Below are 22,251 nucleotides of genomic sequence, written 5' to 3'. Positions count from 1 at the left end.
CAGGACCAGACAGATGGCATCACACACAGCTGATTGCTGATATCTGCTGCAGCAGCTGAAGAGGAGGAAATACATCCTACTCCATGCTGCCCCACTCAATCCCTTTGGTCCCATTATGGCACGACCCAGGCAAAAGGGACCATAGGCAGCTGCTGAAAGCTATATGACCCGGGTTCAGCAGGTGTGCACAGCACACTCTCCTGGTTGTCTCACGATGCCCATATCTTTGGTGGCTCTGGGGCCAGAGTAGCCCTAACCGATCCCCTGTTCTTCAGCTGTGCACAGGCTTTCTGTTTGTTTTATCTCCAGGAGAATGTGAATCTAGAAGCATGAGCACAACCACCCACTGTTTCCTATAACAACAGTCTCTATTTCTCACCTCTAGCACAGCCCTTTCCTTCCCAGGTTAATAAACCAAAAAACAGGTAAGTCCTAACCCTCCTTTCTTCCCGTCCTCCAGTGATCTCCTGGGAATCATTCTCCCCTCCCCTCTCCCACCACCGTATGCAGAAACAAGTGAATTCTGGGGAGTGAGCCTTAGGCAGCAGCCAGTGCACTGCAATAATGAGAGCTAGACAGGCTGTGCCATCCTGCACAAGTCTCTGTGTGTCTCTATCCACTGTGTGTGTATGCATCTGTGAGAGCGTCCTCTCTCTCTCTCTTCTCCCCCTTCTCTCTCCTTCATAACCCCCTCCTCCTTCCACCAGCTCTTGTTCTTTTCATGAGATGCAGAGCTAGGAAGCTAGGAGAGTAGCACGGTGCTGCAGTTATTCTAGAGATAACTGTGGTCAGGCTGGCTGCCCTTCACGCTCCCCGATGTACCAGGAGGCGGTAGACCCTGTCATTCAGGGCCTCGACGAGCCATGCCCATCAAGTACCTGCCAAAACCACGTAGCCACCACCATGCTGACAGCTACAAGACAGGTAAGGCCTAGGAGTTCATTATTATGTAGGAAAGGTTCCGGAAAAGGCCTCTGTGTGACAGGGCTACAGGCCTCTTGGTGCTCAGCTCAGATGTAATCTCCTTGGTGTTGACTTTTTCTTTATTCTAGCACCAATTCCTGTGGTGAACAATGGGCCTGCAAAGGGGTAGGAAAGAGATCCGCTTTGATTGGCACCCCAATTAATGTCACCATACTGCTTCTGTTGGTATGTTAATCTTTCTGTGGCCTCTTATGAATGGCCTAAAAAGTCTAGACACTGTTTCCAATTAGCAATTGCAGCAAGAGCTGTGTATTCCCTCCAATTAGCCCCCCTCCACGCCTCACCAAACCTTGTCAGGGCCCATACTAGAAGCTGGGACTCTGGTTCTAGAGGTATCTGTTTCAAGTGGAGTAGCTGTGGTCTTTTTACACGGCTAGAATAACAATAATTTATCCTGGTAGCTATAGTTACGAGGTCTTCACTATATTTTTAGTTTCATTCATTTTTTTTTTTACAAGGATGGATCATACTCTGCATCCAAGTTATTCATGCCATTGTGACTAACCCAGTGATTAACACCACTGCTCAGTTAATTAAAAATAAAACTAATTTGAGTGAAAGGAGAATGTGTCGGAGGTGACAGAACTATGCCAAGCGCTTGATGTAGTGTAAACGTGCAGATGGTAAGAGAGTTGGGGGTGGTGAGCAGGCGAGAGCTAGTCCAGGAAGGCTGTCTTTACCCTCCATACTGGCTGTTGGATACCTACTACTCATGGTGCACTCTGTTGTAACAATTTCCATATTTTTGTTTTATGTTCAGTGCTTGGGGTGAAATCTGGTAAATTAGAATGGTTGTGAAATAAGAGGGGCCAGTAACACTGAAGTCTACACATCAAGTCTACACATCAGTTCACCTCACTTCTGACCCATATTAATCTTGTTATTCTAGTGCCAGGTGCCCACACAGCTTTACTAATGCACCTCAGTTCTGATCAATATGAACCCTGCTGTTTTGGTACTGAAACCCCACGCCCCTCCCTCACTGCACCATGCCACCTCTCTGCAGCATGCTTCTTTTGCCACCACAAGGCCTCTGCTACACAGAAACCGATAACACTGGCTTATAGTCAGTGGGAATCGCCTGGGCAGTTACTTTGAAAGCTTTCTACACAGTGCTGTGGGTGCTTAATCATTAGGGTTGGAATAATGCATGCGAATCCTGAAAATCACAGCTCTGCCAGTGTACCTCAGTCCAGATCTGTGATACTCCCGCTATTCCAGTCCAGCCTCCTGAGCAGAGAATTGAGCTGAATGGTGGGGTATTTTTTATGAGGAAAAAGATCTCCTGGAGAACACGGTGAGGTCATCTAGCACATTTCATTTATGTCCTATTCCAGGTTTGAACAGCGACCTCCCCAGATGAAAGATGGCACATTAAGATCCCAATCTAGCAAAGCATTTAAGTATGTGCTTAAATTGAATAATGGGAGTCGCTCATTAAAGTTAAGCATGTGCTTAAATCCTTTGCTGGATTGGAAGCTAGTCTGCTGTACCACCTTGCACCTCTGAGGAGTGGCCAACAGCCCTAACCACTCTATAGATGGGGCTTGTATGTCCTGTGGGTGACGAGTCTGATAAGAGCATGCGGACATAGCTGCCATCCCTATTAAATGGATTTCTAATTGCACATCAATTGGGCCTGTAATGGGATACAACTGCAACCTCCAGGTGTCAGCCTGAACATGGGTATTTGGTGAACCTGCTAGTTTATAATGTGTTCAGTGTAATTATACTCTTCTCTTGGAAACTCCAGGTCAGTTACAGACAATTCAAGGAGACTGTAAGTACCAAGTTAACTGCAGTGTCCAGCAAACCCCACTCTCTGACGTGTATCTGATGTCACAGCACATGTACAAATGTGCAGAATTTTTTGCTTCTGCTCCCTCATCTAGTAGGCTCTACCACATATAATTTGTACTTATAACTTGTACATTTCCAGCAAAGGTCTGTCAGAGTTTCCACGGTAGACCCCATTTTACAGGGGTCCGTGCCAGTTGCAGTTTAGATACTGCCATATTGACATCAGCAGCATCAGTGAGGCTGAAAGCTGGGAGGACTCCAAGGTGACACTGAACAGACCTATGTCAGGATAAATATTTTCAGCATCTCTGCTCCACACATACCAGCATCATCTCCAAAATGTGCACACATGTGCACACACTTGTATGTGTGTGTGCATGTGTACAGACATCACATTTAAGGGGAATCTCAGCAGCTCTGTCCCAATGCAAATGCCATTACCACTCAGGGAGCCTTACTTGCTCCCTTGCTGTTGATTTTTCATTCTGCCTGCCTGGAGGAATCAGTGAGACTGAATCCTGAGCACACAGGCTGTGGTCAGAAGCCGTCTAGCAGTTAGAAGGATTTGTTCTGCTGCATCAATCACAGCATGATGCCAGAGACAGTCCAGGAGATGCTTTTGTCATTGACACAGGGTAAGAATTTAAATAGCTGGCAGTCTCATGCTGAATACGGAAAGACAAATCTATATATCATATTTTAAGTATCTCATATTTGTATTTTTAACATGGTCTTTAATTTTCATGGAACTCTGTAGCCCTGTGCTCTCCTATCTTCCTTCCCAGCACAGGATGAGCCCCGATGCTTTCCTACCACATCTACCCAGTATGCGGTCCCAATGTCTGTCCTGCCTTCCCCAGCTCAATACCTGAGCTTCACGCTCTCTCCTAGGTCTAAAGGGAGTAGAAGCATTACAAAGCTTTAAACTAGAGCCTCAGATGTTTTCTGACCATGTTAGTATTGTTGTGAGCTGGGTTAAATCTTGTCATTATGGATTAGGTGAAAGTGCTGCCTTTCATTCAGAACAAAAATAAAGAAGTGTCTGAAAAAACAGACGTAGCACCCAGAATACAGGCACATGGGAAAGCGTAAGGAGAAGCAGAACCACATGGCCCTAAGGTTTTTTAAATGCAGGGGCTACGGTTTGGGCTGGCACAATGTTTTTTGTTGCGTGTGAGAGAGCAGGAGCAGGGAGAGACAGAAGTGGCCAGAAAGCTAAGCAGATAGTAACAGAAGCACTGGTAATGTGGCCATATGAGAAATCTAAGAGATAAGGCTTTTTTGGGGTGCAGAGTGCTGGCTGGAAAAGGCAGGTTTGAACAGCAAGCAAAGAAGCTCTCCAACTGTTTGATTCCTGCTGTGTTCAGGGACTTTATGTATAACCTTAATAATATAATAATAATATATAATGGTATAACAATAAACAGAACTTTATGTATAATCTTTGTAAATAAACAAAATTGCACCAAAGAAAATACCTGGTGCTATCATCAGTTTCTCCTCCTAGTGAAAACAGGCTTCGGGGCTCCAAACTTTGGCTACCACCAGTCAAAAATATAGATCCCACCGGGTGGATTTCTCACAAGGCCCTTCTCACATATTATAAATCACCTTTTTATTTAGTGTTGTAATTCACTGTTCTGGAAATAGGAGGGTTAATTTCAGGCTGCAAGAGCGTGACCTTTGCTGCAATCCCAATGTGCTTCACTCTAACCCCAAAACAACATGGCACTGTCTGAACAGAGATCTCTAGGAGGACTTCTCATATTAGACATCAGATACTGAAAGCGATAGTAATGTTTAACACTAGAGATGTTCCTTGGGCCCTAATTCTGAACTGTGGCTGAGAAGAGCTCAGCACCACTCCAGAAGAGGAATTAAAGAGTGCACTAAACTACTTTTGCAGTCCCCTGATCCTGGGCCCACCCAGGTGCCAATTTGGTTCCTGGGTATGTTTGAACAGCCTCATGTGGGAAGTGGGGCACCAGAGGAGCCATTATGGCATCTCTGCACCACCCAAGGTCCCCACTTACAGTGAGAGAATCCAGGGCCGCCTGGGGGGGGGCAAGTGGGGCAAGCAAGGGCCCCCAAGAGAACGGGCGAGGCTCCCGCCCTAGCCCAACCCCGCCTCTGCCCCTCACCCAGAGCCTCAACGGATCCAGCAGTGTCCCTGAACAGCAGTGCACTGTGGCTCCAGCGGGACTCCTGAGCTCCCAGCCCCGCCCCCTTACCATGTGGTTCTGAGTGGGGCGGAGCTCAGGAGCCCCGCCCGAGCCATGCTGCACCGCTGTTCAGGGAACTGCTTGATACGACGCGCTAAGGCTCCGGGTGAGTGGGACGCCAGGGGTAAGGGGCCGGAGCCGGGGGGGTTGGCTAAGAGGCAGGAAGTCTTGGGGACAGTCAGGACAAAGGGAGGGGGCAGAGGTGGGGGAGCGGTCAGGGGACAGGGAATGGGGGGGTTGGATTGTGGGCATTCCGGGGGTCTGTCAGGACTCAGTGGGGGGGTGGATAGGGGTCGGGGCAGTCAGGGGACAGGGAGCAGGGGTGTGGTCCCAGGGTGGTGGTGGTGGGTCTCTGGGGGATGGTGAGGGGGCAAGGAACACGATAGGTCGGGGATTCTGAGGGGGGTGGGCAGTTGGGGGGCAGGAAGTAGAGGGGTGAGACAGGGGGCAGGGCCAGGCTGTTTGGGAGGCACAGCCTTTCCTACCCTAAAGCTCATTCAGCAGTTTGAGGCTTGCAGAAGAGCCAAGCTGTTAGCTTTTCCATTAGGGCTACCATCTGTTTTAATTCTCAAATGCCAAATTATAGTCTATATTTAATTTCAGTTCTATAGGGATATTCATGTCAGGGGAGAGTAGCTTCATTTAAAATTAGCCACTGGGGGAGGGATCACATGAGAAGAGCAATATCCTGCACCACCTACCTCCTTCCCGACCCTACCAAGGGAGACACTTCCCCCTCCCCCACCCCCACCCCGGCATTCCCTGAGGCTTCAGAGGATTTAATTCAGTGGTTCTCAAACTTTTTTGTCCTGGTGACCCCATTCACATAGCAAACCTCTGAGTGCAACCCCCCCTCCATACATTGAAAACACTTTTTTAATATATTTAACACTATTATAAATGCTGGAGGCAAAGCGGGGTTTGAGGTGGAGGTTGACAGCTCGCGACCCCCAGTAATAACCTTGTGACCCCCTGAGGGGTCCCAACCCCCAGTTTGAGAACCCCTAGGTTAATTTAATTTTAGCACCCTGTATCCATTCACATGCATGTGCTATTTTGAGCATGTCAGTTTTCACAACATAGGCTCATCCCAAATTCTGGAACAAGCTCAAATGCTCAGTTCATGGAGTTTGTACATAAGCTATACCAAAGACAAACCCACAGTAACTGTCTCCAGTTTGTGAGGGACCCCATGGAGCCAGTCTCTAGGAAACAGATAAATGCATGGAGGTTAAGTCCATTAATGGCTATTAGCCAGGATGGGTAACGAATGGTGTCCCTAGCCTCTGTTTGTCAGAAGGTGGAGATGGATGGCAGGGGAGAGATCACTTGATCATTACCTGTAGGTTCACTCCCTCTGGGGCACTTGGCATTGGCCATTGTCGGTGGACAGGATACTGGGCTGGATGGACCTTTGGTTTGACCCAGTATGGCTGTTCTTATGTTCTAACCTAAATGAACCCAAAGTTATGGAGACAGATATGAGTCAAGGAAGCCAGCAGAGTATGAGAAACCTGGAAAAATCTCTGACTGGATGGGCTCAGGCGTTTGGTCACCAGCTGAGGTGGTTCAAAAGTTTTGGATTTTTTTAAGCACAATTTTTTAGTGTTTCTTTAAACAATCAAACACAGCAAGCAGCAAACATTTGGCCGCACACTTCTGAAACCCCAAACCATATTCAGGTTTTGGCAGACTAATTTCAGCTTTTTAATTAAAAAAAAGCACAACAAATTTTGAAGGAAAGCAGACATTGTCCGTGATTTTTTTCTGCTTTTTAAAAACCCCTAGTTTTCGATCCAAAAAAAGTTTTGACGGAAAATATTTGTCCAGCCCTTTAAATGAGCTTTAGTGCCTTTTAGCACTAGTTGATGCTGAGAACCAGCGATACCTTGTAAAGAAGTTTTCTCAAAGCTGGATTTGTGCTGAGATGCGGAAGGTTTATTTTTCCCAGGGCTGCCCCTGGCAGGGAGCAAGTGGGGCAATTTGCCTGGGCCCTGCAGGCCCCCACGAGAATATAGTATTGCAATTCTTTTTATGGAAGGGGCCCCCAAAATTGCTTTGCCCCAAGCCCCCTGAATCCTCTGGGCGGCCCTGGGAGAATCCCCCTGTGGCCAATTCAGATGGTTTTAGGACAGCGATACAAAGCTGAAAATGGCAAGGCACTGAGTGAGAAGAGAGTGGCAAGGAGGCATAATAGGGAGCAAATGATGGGAAGAGAGAGAAAAGGAGGAAGAAAAGGTTGAGACAGCAGGAAAAAGAGACGAAGAAGGGAAAGCAAAATAAACAGGTGAGGCAGAGAAAAGGAAAAAAAAATCAAAGCAAACATATCCAAACAGTGGCCTAGATTCAGAGGTGAGTCAAAATAAGAGTTTCTAAGAGAGTCTAAACTGATGTAACTTATCACTTCTGGCTACTCAACAACAAAATTACACCAATTTAGACTTCCTCAGGGTATGTCTGTTCCAGAGCTTTAGCTCCAGGTCAAAACTATTTGTTCCTTTTAACCTGCCCTCTATCCAAGCACAAAGCTCTCAGTTGTATATTGCTCATGGCAGAAGTCAGCTTAAGACTCACGGCTGCAGCTTCACCTAGTTAGGCTGAATAGTCTGCAGCTAGCCCCAGTGAGGCAGCAGGGCAGTGCTGCGATACAACAATCAATGCAACTTAGTCCTCCAGTGCAAGCCCTCCGGCTCTTGGGAGCTCTTCCTACAGAGATCAAATAGGCAACAAAGACTAATTAAAATTTAATCATGGGAGACTTCAGCTCTCTGGATATAAATTGGTCAAATGTCACCGTGGAACAAGGCTTATGGAAGCAATTTCTTGGCATCTTGAAAAAGTGTTTCTTGGAACAACTAGCTGTAGAGCACACAACAGGAAAAGCTACTTGCCACTTATTCCTAAACAATGCAGGGGACAGAGGAGTAATTATTCACTAGATAATAATGCCTACAGTCTAATTATGCTTAACACCCTCAGGGGAGGGATTGTACAAAAATGTAGCATGGTGACACTACACTTTAGAAAGGGAGTTTTCAATAACATAAGCAAGCTAACCGAGAAGACCTTAAAATTAGAAGTGAGGTGAGGAATTTAAAATCTTTAGAATCAACAGGGAGGCTAGTTAACCATACCGTAACAGAGACAAACAAAGGCCTATGGACCCTTAAGAAAAAAAAAATCACATGGACATGCACACATACTTCCAAACTGGAAGGGGGGAAAAGCATGTTTAAATGACTAGGTGTAAGAGATTATATGAGTCAAATAATGGACTGTAGCCCAAGTGAAGAAATTCAGTAACCCAGGAACACCCTCCAAAATGCCCTTCCCTGCCTATGATTGGACCAGATGATATCCTTGAGGCCTTCTGCGATATCTCTGAGCAGAGTACTACTCTGTCCTCACTCAGTGGGAGGAGGAAGGTGGAAGAGGCACAAGTTACATATCAGGCCCTGAGTGAGGATGCCGCCACTGACTACAAGACCATCAAAGCTGCAATCCTGGGCCAGCTAGCGGTTTCAGAAACAAAGGCTGCTGTTCTGTAGGAAGCACGTTTCCTCATGACTGTGACTATTCACTTTCACTTGGCAGCTCAGTGGCTCAAGCCACAGTCTGAGACAACAGGAGAAGCAATGGACATAGTTGTTCTAGAAGAGTTTTCACATAGCAGGGCAAGCCAAAGGCATGATGAGGGGATGACAACCAGTTGTATGTTCATAACCACAAATTTGGGGGATGTTGTCAGCTTGCCATGGGCAAAACATTAGTGACATAAAGGAAGCAGGGAGACATTTGAGTTTACAGAAAGTGCAGAGGGACCTGAAGGAAAGAGCTTGATGGTAGAGATTAGATTATTGATCCAAGAAATTACCTTCTGTCCTTCCAGTGATCTTTGTGTCCATAAAGTCTTCCTGATAACCTCATCTCAATACCACACATTTATGTTTTGTGTATTTGCTGTTAGGTCATGAGGAAATTGCTGTAAAAGATTTCTTAAAGAGATTAAAAATGCTGGACGGTATTCAAATTTAATATTTAAATGGATGTTTTATTAAAAGCTTTTAAATAGAAGCCAGCATAGTACGTCTGCTAAAATAAAAACACAAGAGCTATTGTAGAAGGAATTTGCTATAAACCCTTCTCTTACCTCACAAAGGCTTTCTAAAATATTACACTGCAAAACGTAATTCTCTTTATCTTCAATTTAATTACATTTGCCATGGTGCATCTATCAACTCAGCACACTTAGTTTGTTTCCGATTCACTCAACCCTGACCCAGGAAAATAATGGAGAGAAATATCAGTCTCCACGGTTATTCCGGGGCTGCCCAATAACCCACTTTGCCCCAAGAAATAGATGCATTAACAACCCTAATCTGGAGAATCAATAAGGCAAATTATAGGCTTGATTCTCCACTCTGTTACACTGTTGATGTCAATGGACTTCACTGATGTAAAACCTAATGTAATAGAGGGAAGACTCACACCATAATCTCCAGATTCACTATACATCCAGGACAGGCGGCTCAGAGATTTGGTTTGATTCAGATCAAAGCAAAGTCAGAAAGTCTGGATGCTGGAGCTGAACTTTCCAAAATGGGTCTTTTTGTTGGCCTAGAAGTTGTGTTGAAGAGCCCTCAAGATCTGACTTTTTTGTTATTGAAAAAATAACACATCTCATGACATTGCAATAGCCCTGACAGAAGCAGGAAGAGGGATAGAATAGTGAAAATGACACGCTAAAGGTTCCCTGAGCTCTTTGCAACTTTTTTGTCCATTTGGTTTGGATTTGGGGAAAGGCACATTCTTATCTAGTTTGAACAAATTCACTCACCTTATCAACACCTTATCAACACCATTCGCACACTATGAGCCTCAGCCTCTCACACTGGATGACAAAAGTCCTATGTCAGCCCCCACGTTTGTTTAGTTTCTGGCTCCTGACAAACTGAGGCCTGATCAGTCAGCCTGGAGTATTGTGTCCCTACCTGAGAACAGATAAATGTCTTCCCTGAGAACTCCAGGTTATAAAGGAATAATTCCAAGATGAAAAGCTAGTACTGCTCTTACTTTTGCTTCAATAATTTTGTATCAGTCATAAATCTTTTCTCAGTAGATACTGCCCATATAACCACATGTGGTCTCAGGATATGCTTCAAGCTGGGGCCACAAAGAACACAAAATCCAGAAGTCTTTACTAAAGAAAGAGGGGCTGGTGAGGCTTTAGAATGAATACCAGTTCCAGACAGTGGCGGGAGGGTGCAGTAAAACAGTGGTAACTGTATGTTTGTGTGGCCAAGGGAGACATTTTGCATCTTTTCTGAGAATACTGGTTAGGATCCATATTAAAGGGCTGGCATGTGGTATAGAAGGAAGTGGGATAGTAACAGGTCGTCATAGCCTCACAGAAGTTAGAGAGGCAAAAAGACCTGTTAAGTCACCTCACATAAGATTTTAAAAAGTGACTTAGGAGGACACGTGCCACTGAGTTTCAAGTCACTTCGTTGCTTTTGAAAATGCTTCCCCTTGTCTATCCCCTCTGCCAGTTCAGGCCTGAGGGCACAAGGATGGCAGAGTCCATAGGTCTGTACATGCAAAGAGAGGGGAATTTGGATCTGTAACAAAGGAAGAGGTGAGAGAAGACAGAAAGTGAGACACTGGTGGCTCTGTGTGGGAGGGCAGGGAATTTGGGTTGTTAGTAAAAGTCAGGTGAGAAGTGGTATGAGAGAATGTGAGATAACAGCAGGTCTTCATGGGATAGAGAGGAAATTCACATCTGTAACCTGTCAGGGGGGATTTTTTACTGGCTCTGCATTTGTCACATTACATCCAATAAGGAACCTTCCTTGCCTCTTAATAGATTTGATTTGGTTCTGATGACAACAGGACTCTTTAATTATACTCTCCAGCTCCTTTTCTGTCAGCAGCTGTCTGTGGAAAGAGCTCTGTGACCTATGATCTGAAAGCAATAACCTATCCCAATCTCAGAGGAGTTTTTTTTTACAACAATGCAGGTTGATGCTTTATTCCAACTTAATCAGGGTAACAACAGAGAATGTTTGCAGGGAAATCCCATCTGAATTCTCCCTGTGAACATTTCTCATATACAGAATATGCCAAGCGGTGGATTATTTTAATTTAATAGAAGCTAAGGGATTTGTGATCAGGTTAACAAGGAGGAGGAGGATGAAGGATGCAACAAAGTGTTCTGATCAGGTGTGCAATTCTGAAATCCCACCAATGAGATGTGTGAGCCGGCTCTGCAGTATTAGTGTAGCCAAGCCTCAGTCTGCTGGATTAGGCTGCTTTAGTGTTTACTGGATGTGACACAGATAGGAGAGCTGCTGTCAGCTGTGCTGCTGCTCGGAGAAAGTGGGGAGAGGGAGGTGTGTCTGAGTGTGACTTTCTGCCTCTTAAGAGACTGCTCTATTCTCTCCATAGAGCCTCTCCGATCACACAATTGGCAAAGATCCACAGGCCGTGAGGACAGGTCAAAGGCAGTGAGTATCTTTTCTCTGTCTCTGTCTATCTGTCTGTCTGGAATGCCTTATCCATGTTCAATTCATCTGGCTTTCTACGTATATTGATGGATGTTCTTAATCTCTTGCAGTCTCTTTGAAAATCTCTGCTCTTCCTTTTTAAACCTCAGTATTATTAGTTTTCTCCCCTGGGATGGCTTCATTGTGCTTGTCCTAGGGTGACTCTACAATGTCATCTTGCTGAAGTTGGGTGCCACGATCAGAACAAACTCCCCCTCCTCTGCCCCCAAACTGCATCCTCAAAAGATGCACCGGAAGATGCTGGCAATTCCTCTCTGCATTGGAGTTCTATTATAGGGCGGGAAAAGAGATGGGGCGCATGGTGAGAGTGTGGGGGAAAGATCCATGGATGGATTCCTACTGGGACCAGTTTCACAGAATCACAGATTGGATTTATCAAGGTGTAACCAATTGGCTGTACCTGCAGCAGACAGAATTACTGGTGGGTTTAAAAGACTGGGGAAGAGACAGATCACTAGAGCCTCAGGTTTGTCCTCATTAGCAATCTTGGGTCACTGCATCAATGAAGAGAGAAATACGTTGGTCAGAGAGAAGTTCACCAGTAGTCAGCTGTGGCATCAGCAGGAAGGGTGGCTGTGATAGAACGAAGGGAACTTTGTGGATGATGGCGAGGGACAGTGGAGTTGGGGTGGAACTGTCATAAATCAGGAGCCCAGAAGAGTGCAGAGCATTTTTGTGGTAGAACTCAAGTGCATGAATGTGTGGGGTTGTGTGGGAGAGGAGTACCAGCAGCTGCCAAGCTCGGCCCTCAATGACCAATGCCAGCATGGCAATGGGGAAGAAAAATCCTGGCTACTGGAATCCAGGAGACCACGTGCTTTGGTTTCACATGCAACTGAGGTTGTGTTAATAAGGAAATTCGAAGGGGCTTAGGGAATTATAGGGATTGGTTTCAGCTAAAATACAGTGGAGGGCAGACGGTCAGGGTGGGGATTAAGGAAATGCACTCACTGGCATGTAATGCAATCCCTGCTCCATTAGTTTAGTGGGGAAGAGGCTTTGTACATTTAATGTAATCAGGTCTTAAAATGGATGCTGCATTTGGCAGCAGTAGCCAGGGCTGGCTCCAGGCACCAGCGAAGGAAACAGGTACTTGAGGCAGCCAATGGAAAGGGGCGGCACGTCTGGGTCTTTGGTGGCAATTCGGCGGTGGGTCCCTTGGTGCCTCTCGGAGCGAAGGACCCGCTGCCAAATTGCTGCCGAAGAATAAAGCGGCGTGGTAGAGCTGCCGCCGAAGTGCCGCCGATCGCAGCTTTATCTTTTTTTTACCTGCTTCACCACTTGGGGCGGCAAAAAAGCTGGAGCCTGCCCTGGCAGTAGCCTTGGGAATTCCTCAGGCCCAAAGAAGGTGGGCACTCAGGGCTGGCGCAACCCATTAGCGGCCTAGGCGGTCGCCTAGGGCGCTAACATTTGGGGGGCAGCGACCGCGGCAGCCAGATCTTCGGCCGCCCCAGTCGTCGTTGGTATTTCGGGGGATGGACCTTCCGCCACCTCTGTCGGGGGTGGTATTTCGGTGGAGGGACCTTCTGCTGCCTAGGGCGCCAAAAAAGCTGGCGGCGCTGCTGTGGACATCCCCCTCCTCCCCAGACAATCTCTTTTCTCTTCTGCTCCTTTGTCTTCTGCTTGGGTGCCTTCTTTGGGTAAGAGGATAGGGAGGTTATCAGATGCTTCTCCTCTGCCATGATCACTAGGAAGGAATTATACAGTGTGCACCAGGGAGACAGTATCTACCTGTTCTGTGTCCCGTCAGCTTCCTGTCTGGTGGAACCTGGCCTTTCTCCCTGGAATGAGATTCAGTCACAAGGCAGAGGAAAAAGCTGGCCCTGTGCCAAAGGTGGTCCATTTCCTTGGTTCTTTTCTCCTTTTCCTCAGCCATTCACAGACTGCACAGGCTCCAAGAGTCCAAATGATTAGCTGCATCAGGAATTATGCTTTTATATTGTGTGTGAATGTTTCAGCCTGTGGTGGTTAAAGGACCAGCCCCTACAGAAGCATGAAGTCCTCATGTTATTTTATTTACAGGTTAGTTGCAGTGCCAGCTTTTCCATGATGCCTGGTCAGTAACATCAACCATGACCTGGATGGATGACAGGGGCAAGAAGTAGTTTGGCCTTAGCTAGTTCAGTCCTGTGCTGAGCCCATTGAGCAAAGACTACCAATTGTGTTGAATGACAATGTACTGTTATGTCAACTCCTGCCACTCAGTGGTGAGCTGAGACCACTAAACTCACTTCACTTAGACCCGAAGCTGGACTTGAACCTTGGTTCTGGGGATTAAAGGAGAGGTGAAAATTCCTGCTATGACCAACCCTCAACTCTGAATGGTTTTCACTGAAAAACCAACATTCCCTTCTAGGAGGCAAGAGAAGTAAATGGGTTGAGAACAGCTGTCCCTCCTTTTACAGAGGATTTTTTGATTTTAAGGGAGAGGACATGAAACAGTAAACCCCTCCTCCCTGCAGCATTGACCGCCCTACAAGCCAGCCAATTAAAGGGTTAACTGTAACCGGATGCCTGCATGGATGCCTTACTGATTCCATGGAGGTAACTGAAAAGAAATGATCCATTCTTCACCCCTTCCCACCCTGTTACCCTCTCCCTTGTCTGATAAGCCTTTAAACTCATTCCAATGTACAGCTTCCCTTTCTGCCCTTCCTTTGCCTCTCCATTTCCTATGGATTCCATTTCCTTGTTTCCCCTCCCATGTCCTTCCCTGGAAGTCAAAACCTTAGGCTCAATATTCCATCAAAAATGAGATCCTCCTTTTGCAGCAGCATCTCTGCCTTTCATGTACTGTTATTCCCTGCTGCAGTTCCTTGATCTCAGACATCAGAGAAATTTAACCAGCATTGCGGTAATGCGTGTCGCACCTCTGCTGAGCAATTTATGAGCCTTTCACAGAGTCTGCTGGAACAGGCATTGCAGGAAGGATGAAGGTTGGGGGTATCTGGTGAAAAAAGCATCAAAAAGCTCATAGATTAGACTCAACAAGAGGGTCTGAATGAAATAGCATCGGAGTCCTTAACATAGTTGAGTGATGGCATTTTACAGGGAATATTTCTGCATCAACGTTTAGAGTCCTTGTGGAATTTTGTCCTGAGATCTTTGGTCACATGTCCATGTTTTGATGTCGTCCGACAATGCCTGTAACTAAGGATCTCAATATTTTGCAATAGCTAATGCTACCAGCTGTCCATATTATGCCAGGGAGATAAGCATTGCATTCAATTAATATTAATTTGCTCTAAAACTCTATTAAAACATGCATAATAGGAACTATCTAAGAGTGATAAAGAAAGAAGAAAAGTAGCACGATGCAAATTGACTCTGGGACTAGCACCAATGTATTCAGAAAAAATATTATATATGGAATGGAAGAATGTTGTACTTCCCTCTGCAGTCACGGAAAGCTTTATCAATCTGTTCTGCAGAAGAGTTAAAAGAAGAGGGTCTTTCCAGGTCAGGGTTGGGTCCAATAGTGGAAGATTATGGGCTGAATTTTTGAATTCTCCAATTCTCATCCACAGGAGAAGGTGCTCTTATTCAGTGCTGAGAGAATCCATTAGCCGAGATGCTTTTCAGGTTAGAGAGAGGAGTAATGGATTATGTATTTCTTGCTCTTTCAAACCCTGTTGTAAAACTATTAACCAATATTTATTTGTTTGAGAGGGGACAATGCCAAAATAGTACTGTTCCTGTACAGTGGCAATTGCTCTCACCTTCCTGTTTGATACCTTTGCACCCAAGTTTTCCCAGTCAGATTGTTATGTAATAATTGTGTGCTGTGCACGTGTCTCCTACCCCACTGGATGGATGGGAATGGTTATGAGGTGCAAAGGGGTGAAATCTGTGGAACATGTTTTAGAGAGCAAATGATAGAGTGAATCCTTGCACAGATAAATCAGTAGTGGATGAAATTTATCTCTAGTCCACTAGTCCTGGTCACTCTGAATTTACAGATTCCATCCAGAATCCTACCAGGCTTTTATGATTCTGTATTAGAGGGTCATTTGCAGAGCCCACCTGCTCCCTCTGATCCTTTATGCCCCCCTAATTGCAAGTGCTCATGGTATTTGTGCCAACCTTGCACTGGTGAAAAATGGAGACTGATTTCTGGCACAGCTGCCCAGTTCCCCCTTCTATCATCCAGAGAAGAGCACCACAAAAAACCATTCCAAGCCTGTGGCCTTTCACACTGATTCACCATTCTGACCTCCTACTGACTTGTGAGCTACAAAGTAAGGGCTTTAATTACTGGAGACTCTGTTCTGATATTTTAGGCCTATCTGCCCAAACAAAAAACCATCCTAGATCTCTCTCAGCCTTCATTGAAGATGTTTGGCTAAACCCTCAGAACCCCTGCATGGGGGCCTCATTAGATACAAAGTCACTGAGATCTTGCATTGTACAACTTTGGCTAATCTTGTAATTGTCACCTTCTCTGGTTCTCCCCTGCCTGCACTCCTATCCCCTATTGATTACAGGAACAGAGGGATGAGAACTCGCCTTGGCTGCCTGTCTCACAAATCAGACTCATATAATGATTTCACAGCCATTCTTCCGGATAAGCCCAACCGGGCTTTGAAGTGAGTATAGGTGCACCATTCTCCTTCCCTTTCTACTTGTATTTCCTTCCTTTCATTGTACTTTGTAAGCTTTGAACCCCAATCCCGGCAACTGGAGTTGGTTTTAGCACTGAACATCCCTGAAAAATAATTAATTTAATCTTTTGAGAGCAAGCAATGAAAAATCCCCAAATTTTTGGAGATCTGCTTGTCCCAAAAGGAAGACAGAAACCCAAGGAACTTGAAACAGCAACAGCTCTGTTAGAAAATACTTGCATCATGGATACATTGGGGCAAATTATCAGATAGAACATGCATACCACCTCCCTGATACAAATGGGAGTTGTGTGCATTTATCTGAGGACAGAATTTGGCCCATTGTTATTACAAGTCTAAATATGAGCAGTCACCTCCGCATAACAGGTGATCAGCTTCTTCAGTCCATAGCACTATTATGCTCTACAATACTGGAAGCATTTAACTGATATGCTAAGTCTCATTATTAAAGTCAAGAACAAACAGCTTTTTTGAATGCATCCAGCTTGCGTTAAGGTCTAGCTAAAAGAACTAAACCCTCACACCCCAAAGTGTCCTGTATCAGCATGCACTAGGACTTGTGTAAAACTTGGGATTAATTCATCAGTGATTGTCTTTACTTTGGTTGATACGAAGACCTGGTCTAAAAGATCTGGTGTCTTGTCCAGCCCTTACCAGGCAAGTTCACCAGAAGGGTGTCTGTCATAGACTCCTTTGATTGTCATTTCCTTTCTTTTAGAAGATTATCAACAGAAGAAGCCACAAGATGGGCAGATTCTTTTGACCGTCTTTTGTCCCATAAATGTGAGTAGAAATCACATTCTACCTGCATCCTCTTTCACAAATATTTACTGTAGTTCAAATGTGAAGAATCATATTAGATGGCACAAGGACCCTCAGTGGATCGCCACATAACTGTCTATCTTAACCATCCATAATTAGGGCAATATCACAAGAACGTGCTGGTAGGGAGTGTGTACTATAACACTAACATACATTGTGGCTGAAATTTTCAAACCTGCCTGGGGGATCTGGCTGCCCAATTCCTATTAATGTTAATGGGAAATCCAATGGGCATTCAAATCCCCTATGTGATGTTGAACATTCCAGCATATAGCTTTGCTCACTACAAAAATGACATACACCTCTACCTCTTTTTAACGCCACCCCATATAACACAAATTCGGATATGACGCGGTAAAGCAGTGCTCTGGGGGGGTGGGGCTGCATGCTCCGGTGGATCAAATCAAGTTCGATATAACACGGTTTCACATATAATGCGGTAAGATGTTTTGGCTCCCGAGGACAGCGTTATATCGAGGTAGAGGTGTATTTTAGTTGTTACAGGGTATAACCTATAGTTAAACATACACGTCTGAATGTTCTACAAACACGAACTATACAAAACCATGTAATCATCACACTTCATACCACTACAGAGATCAACCATTCCAATTTTCTTTATAAAAGTATTATTCTGCTCCACCAACGCATCCTACTGGGAAGCTATGGAAGTCTGAGATCATGGAATGTAACCTGGGACTGCATCCTTTCAAAATCCTTTTTACACCTTTAACAAACAGATTAAAATAAGCAGTGTATGTCCAATAGCATATTTCCATTACAGAATGAAACAAGGGGGCAAACTGAGATTGTGTGGGGGTGAGAGTGTGTGGTGAAGGCTTATATTTCAGGTGGGAACGGGCTGGACTCCTTAAGTGTTTACACTGACTTTTTTTTTCCCCTGAGCCCCATTGAAACCCCAGTGTTTTCAGTTGGGAAAGAATTGGTGACTGTAAACTGCTTTGACGTCCATGGATGAAAAGATGCTGTATTATTTCACCAACAATAATTCACTGAGAATATTGTTTTTGCAGCTAGGGGGAAAATATTCAACGTTTAAAAAACTCTTTGGTCAAAACACAAAATATCATGGAAAACTTTTGTCAATATCTAATTTTTTTTGCCCATCTCTAATTTGGTCAGAGTCCCATGTTACCCTGAGCATAAGTTAGGACATTAAGAAAGGTGAGGCATGTAGCATACAAGAGTAAGCTTCTATTACAAAAGCTAAATAGATAAGGTTAGATGTGGTGAAATTATAGAAATAGTTTCCTTTTTAGCAGGTTGACGTGACTCCAGCCTTAGAACATCATAGAGTGGCCACCATAAAAATGTCAGCATTTATTAGCAGCTACCACACAGGTAGCTGAGACACCAGCTTTCTCCCATATCTAGAATAGGAAGTCATTGTGGTAACTATATGGGGTGTGATGACAAAAGCTGAGTTTCTAATAATGGCCCCTGTAGAGTTACCCAGTGAATAGTGAAATATCAGTAATTTAATAACCCTCCTTTCCAGGGAATACTCTACATTCTGTTTTGTACCTGAAGCCTCTGGAACTGCTAGTGTGAGGGTCAAAACCTGCTCTCTGTTAAACTGATACAAATCTGAAGAAACTCCATTGAAGGCAACTGTGTTACTCTAGAGTTACACCAATGTAAACAAGAGCTGTGCTTGGCCCACAGACTTTTGAGTGAAAGGGATTATCTTGTGGTAGTCATTGTAGGTATTTTCATTTTCATAACTGCATTAAAAGGCAATGGAATTTCATAGGGGTATGTCTACACTAAGAAATTAGGTCGAATTTATAGAAGTCGTTTTTTTAGAAATCGTTTTTATACGGTCGATTGTGCGTGTCCCCACACAAAATGCTCTAAGTGCATTAAGTTGATGGACTGCGTCCACAGTACTGAGGCTAGCGTTCACTTCTGGAGCCTTGAACTGTGGGTAGCTATCCCACAGTTCCTGCAATCTCCGCTGCCCATTGGAATTCTGGGTTAAGATCCCAATGCCTGATGGGGCAAAAACAGTGTCACGGGTGGTTCTGGGTACATGTCGCCAGGCCCCCTTCTGCTTCTCTCTCTCTCCCTCCCTCCGTGAAAGCAACGGCAGACGACAGATTCGTGTCTTTTTTCCTGGGTTACCTGAGCTGACACCATACCACAGCAAGCATGGAGTCTGCTCGGCTCACCGTCACTATACGTCTCCTGGGTGCTGGCAGACGTGGGACTGCATTGCTACACAGCAGCAGCTCATTGCCTTTTGGCAGTAAACGGTGCATTACGATTGGTAGACAATCGTACTGGCCGGGCCAAACAGGAAATGAAATTCAAAAGTTCGTGGGCCTTTTCCTGTCTACCTGGCCAGTGCATCTGAGTTGAGAGCGCTGTTCAGAATGGTCACAATGGAGCACTCTGGGATAGCTCCCAGAGGCCAATACCATTGAATTGCGTCCACACAACCCCAAATTCGACCCGGCAAGGCTGATTTCAGCGCTAATCCCCTTGTCGGAGGTAGAGTAAAGAAACCAATTTAAAGAGCCCTTTAAGTAAAAAAAAAGGGCTTTGTCATGTGGACGGGTCCCGGCTTAAATTGAAGTAACGCTGCTAAATTCGACCTAAAATCATAGCATAGACCAGGCCTCAGACTGACTAGCGAGCTGATCACACAGGTGACCATGCAGAGCACATCAGCATGATGTGCACATTACTGGGGTACATTGCCCAGCCTGTACTATGTTCATGTCTATGTCCTCATCACTCTCGTCACCATGCTGCCATCGCCTCCTCGCTTGGTTTTGCTTTTGCAGCTTCTGGTTCTGCGCTGAAAAAAGGCACGAAACAATTGTCTGCCATTTGTCTGATGGATGGAGGGGCCACTGACGACATGGCTTACAGGGAATTAAAGTCAATAAAACGGTGTGGCTTTGCATCAAGGAGAAACACAAACAGCTGTCACACAGAATGGCCCCCTCAAGGATTGAACTCAAACCTCTGGGTTTAGCAGGCCATTGATTTCACAAAACAAATTGGGTCAATTTCTTGTTCTGATCCACTCCATCTATCTTTTACATCTTAGGCTGGCAGCAGACGGTGCAGTACAACTGCTAGCCACCGTCATCTCCTGGGTGCTCGGCAGAAGATGCTGCATTACTATTGCTAGCCATCGTCATCTCCTGGGTGCTCGGCAGAAAATGGGAATGACCTGGTTGAGTCACTCTCATGTCTGCCCAGGTGCCCCTGACCGACCTCACGGAGGTCGGTTAAAAGAGCACCCAGGAGTACAATGACAATGGCTACCAATCATAATGCACCATCTGCTGCCAAAAGGCAATGAGCTGCTGCTATATAGCAATGCAGTCCCACTCTGCCAGCACCCAGGAGACGTACAGTGACGGTGAGCTGAGCGGGCTCCATGCTTGCCATGGTATGGCATCTGCTCAGGTAACCCAGGAAAAAAGGTGTGAAACTGTTGTCTGCCGTTGCTTTCATGGAGGAAGAGAGGGAAAGGGGGGCCTGATAACATGTACCCAGAACCACCCGCGACACTGTTTTTGCCCCATCAGGCATTGGGCTGTCAACCCAGAATTCCAATGGGCAGCGGAGACTGCAGGAACTGTGGGATAGCTACCCATGGCTACCCAGAGTTCAATGCTCCAGAAGTCAATGCTAGCCTTGGTACTGTGGACGCAGTCCGCCGACTTAATGCACTTAGAGCATTTTGTGTGGGGACATGCACAATCGACTACACAAAAACGATTCTAAACAAACAACTTCTATAAATTCAACCTAATTTCGTAGTGTAGACATACCCTAAGATTCATTGTGGAAGCAGAACAAAGCTTCAGTTATCTGCATTTTCCCCCCTGTTAAGTAGCACACATGAACAAACATTGTGCTAATGTCAGACAGATAAAGAAGTCCTGAGTCTACTCCAGCATTTCTGTGTGATTGTCCCCAGTGAATATTTTCAGCTAAGCACCTACAGCTAGTGACAAAAAAGGAGAGAACTATATCAGTCAAATTTCTTTATGACTGCCTGTGTGAACAGTGTTTGCTAGTGTAATATCAGCTCATGCTCTGGGGCATAAGCTGATCACCAGCTGGGCTCAGAAAGAAATTTTCCCTTTGCTTTATAGTGTTATGCAGGTATCACATTTTCTCTGAAGCATCTGGCATAGATCATTGTTTCACTAGATAGACCACTGGTCTGTTCTGGAATGGAAACTCCTATGTAAATTTCAGAGGGATTAAAAATTAGTTATGGTTTGCTAATTCACTTGGAATAACATTGTTGGCTCACAATTTTCACCTGCCACTGTCAAAGATAAACCTGGAATGAGGTTTTGGGCCTCTTCAGACCAAACAATTCCATGATGTAATGGTGTGTTATGGCATAGACAGTACTCAGGAATTGAATGACCAAGGGGAGCCAACTCAAAGCTGTCCCTCCAGGGATATACTGGTGGGAACGGAAGGAAACAGGGAGATATTTCTCAGATCAAAAGGCGGAATTAAATGTTACTAATGTGATACAATCTTGAGACCCTTATAACAATTCAGTGGGTATTGCCAAGGTAAGGAGGTTGACACTGTACCTAGAGAGTCAGTATTCTTTTTTGGAACTTCTGAACCTCTTGTTGCTACATATGAGACTACAAAGAGGCTGCAGGTGGAGATATTCCAAAAAGGCCTCTAACAGAGCATCATGCAATCTCTATGTGTAATATCAAGTCATTTACCTTTGTAAAATATCCACTGAAGTATGAGAGGCTGCTGCCTGCATCGCTTTAGTGAACTTTATAGTAACATTTAACCTCAACATGATACTTTCAGGCAGAGGGTCTCTTGAGTGGAGTCTAGGAGCACCTTAGATAAAAGGTGTTATGTTTCCAATAAAATCTGGTTCCAGAATGATACCAGAATTTAAGGAGATCCATTGCTCTTACTCTCTCCTACCCCTCCCCCACAATCTCTATTCAGAACCCTTCTCTTTGGGGGTCTCTCTGATTGCAATCTTGACCAGGAATCATGTTATTTTCTTAAATAATATGCAGCGTTCTCATTCTGGACATGATTCATCTCTGCACCAGCATGGAGGCTAGCACAGGGACTAAGGGGAAGCTGGCTTGTGCTTTTCCTATCCTGGGGTTGCTGCCATGCAGCCTCCCAGTGCAGGTTAGGGCAGCCCTACAGGGTATCTTACCTTGTGATCTGGCCACCGTGGCCCCTTTGGGA

General features: G+C 45.2%; 1 protein-coding gene across 5 annotated transcripts in view; it reads left to right on the top strand.

The window, feature by feature from the left end:
* The first annotated feature begins 746 nt into the window (after positions 1–746).
* RGS8 (regulator of G protein signaling 8) overlaps positions 747–22,251 on the top strand; it is a 34,405-nt gene continuing 12,900 nt past the window's right edge. Inside the window, exons 1-4 of one of the 5 annotated variants that reach the window (XM_050963548.1) lie at positions 747–924; positions 11,451–11,509; positions 16,054–16,155; positions 16,913–16,974. In XM_050963548.1, coding sequence (XP_050819505.1) covers positions 817–924; positions 11,451–11,509; positions 16,054–16,155; positions 16,913–16,974 — 331 coding nt within the window. In that variant the 5' untranslated portion in view covers positions 747–816. Of the gene's footprint in view, positions 925–10,930; positions 11,024–11,090; positions 11,226–11,450; positions 11,510–16,053; positions 16,156–16,909; positions 16,975–22,251 lie in introns of those variants that run through there. The other 4 variants (XM_050963547.1, XM_050963551.1, XM_050963549.1 and 1 more) reach the window with 4 other exon arrangements.

This window comes from Gopherus flavomarginatus, chromosome 7, assembly GCF_025201925.1.
Source record: "Gopherus flavomarginatus isolate rGopFla2 chromosome 7, rGopFla2.mat.asm, whole genome shotgun sequence".
Lineage (NCBI taxonomy): Eukaryota > Metazoa > Chordata > Testudines > Testudinidae > Gopherus > Gopherus flavomarginatus.
This window is presented reverse-complemented; position numbering and strand designations above follow the sequence as displayed.